We start from the raw sequence: 1,164 nt of genomic DNA, 5'->3' as shown, positions 1-1,164 counted from the left end.
ATTTGGAGTTTTTCTTTGCACTTGCAACACAGTCTGGCAAAACTCTGCATGCAGTATTTCAAGTGGATGTTTGTCCCATTTGGTGAATTAATTATTAGATGGTGGACCCCGTACTTCACTGCCATATAGAGCAACTGGTTCAACAACTGATGAGCTTTTTGTTGTTGCCAGATTCTAATTGAAATTTCGATTTTAATGTTCCTTTTAATGGCATAGAATGCTCTTCCTGCTTTGTCTCTCAGCTCCTTCACAGCCATCTGTACGCTTCCTGTGTTGCTGATATTTAGTCCTAGATATGTGTAGTTTTTGGTGGGTTCTAATAGAACTGTGTCCAAATATAATGTCTATTTTTCATCCTGATTTCCAGACCTTTTTTCAAATATCTTTATATTCAGTTTTTTTTTCAGAGCCCAGTTCTGACAGAACCTGTGGTTAACGGTCAGAGCCCAGGTCTGACAGAACCTGTGGTTAACGGTCAGAGCCCAGGTCTGACAGAACCTGTGATTAACGGTCAGAGCCCAGTTCTGACAGAACCTGTGGTTAACGGTCAGAGCCCAGGTCTGACAGAACCTGTGGTTAACGGTCAGAGCCCAGGTCTGACAGAACCTGTGATTAACGGTCAGAGCCCAGGTCTGACAGAACCTGTGATTAACGGTCAGAGCCCAGGTCTGACAGAACCTGTGGTTAACGGTCAGAGCCCAGGTCTGACAGAACCTGTGGTTAACGGTCAGAGCCCAGGTCTGACAGAACCTGTGGTTAACGGTCAGAGCCCAGGTCTGACAGAACCTGTGGTTAACGGTCAGAGCCCAGGTCTGACAGAACCTGTGGTTAACGGTCAGAGCCCAGGTCTGACAGAACCTGTGGTTAACGGTCAGAGCCCAGGTCTGACAGAACCTGTGGTTAACGGTCAGAGCCCAGGTCTGACAGAACCTGTGGTTAACGGTCAGAGCCCAGGTCTGACAGAACCTGTGGTTAACGGTCAGAGCCCAGGTCTGACAGAACCTGTGGTTAACGGTCAGAGCCCAGGTCTGACAGAACCTGTGATTAACGGTCAGAGCCCAGGTCTGACAGAACCTGTGGTTAACGGTGAGAGCCCAGGTCTGACAGAACCTGTGGTTAACGGTCAGAGCCCAGGTCTGACAGAACCTGTGATTAACGGTCAGA

General features: G+C 48.3%; 1 protein-coding gene across 1 annotated transcript in view; it reads right to left on the bottom strand.

The window, feature by feature from the left end:
- Nucleotides 1-432: 432 nt before the first annotated feature.
- The window catches only part of LOC139379564 (proline-rich protein 5-like), a 36,332-nt gene continuing 35,600 nt past the window's right edge, over nucleotides 433-1,164 (bottom strand). Inside the window, exon 8 of the mRNA XM_071122380.1 lies at nucleotides 433-462. Coding sequence (XP_070978481.1) covers nucleotides 433-462 — 30 coding nt within the window. The remainder of the gene's footprint in view (nucleotides 463-1,164) is intronic.

This window comes from Oncorhynchus clarkii, chromosome 21 (genome assembly GCF_045791955.1).
Source record: "Oncorhynchus clarkii lewisi isolate Uvic-CL-2024 chromosome 21, UVic_Ocla_1.0, whole genome shotgun sequence".
Classification (NCBI taxonomy): Eukaryota; Metazoa; Chordata; class Actinopteri; order Salmoniformes; family Salmonidae; genus Oncorhynchus; species Oncorhynchus clarkii.
The sequence above is the reverse complement of the archived record's forward strand: the minus strand, read 5'-3'. Positions and strand labels throughout refer to the sequence as shown.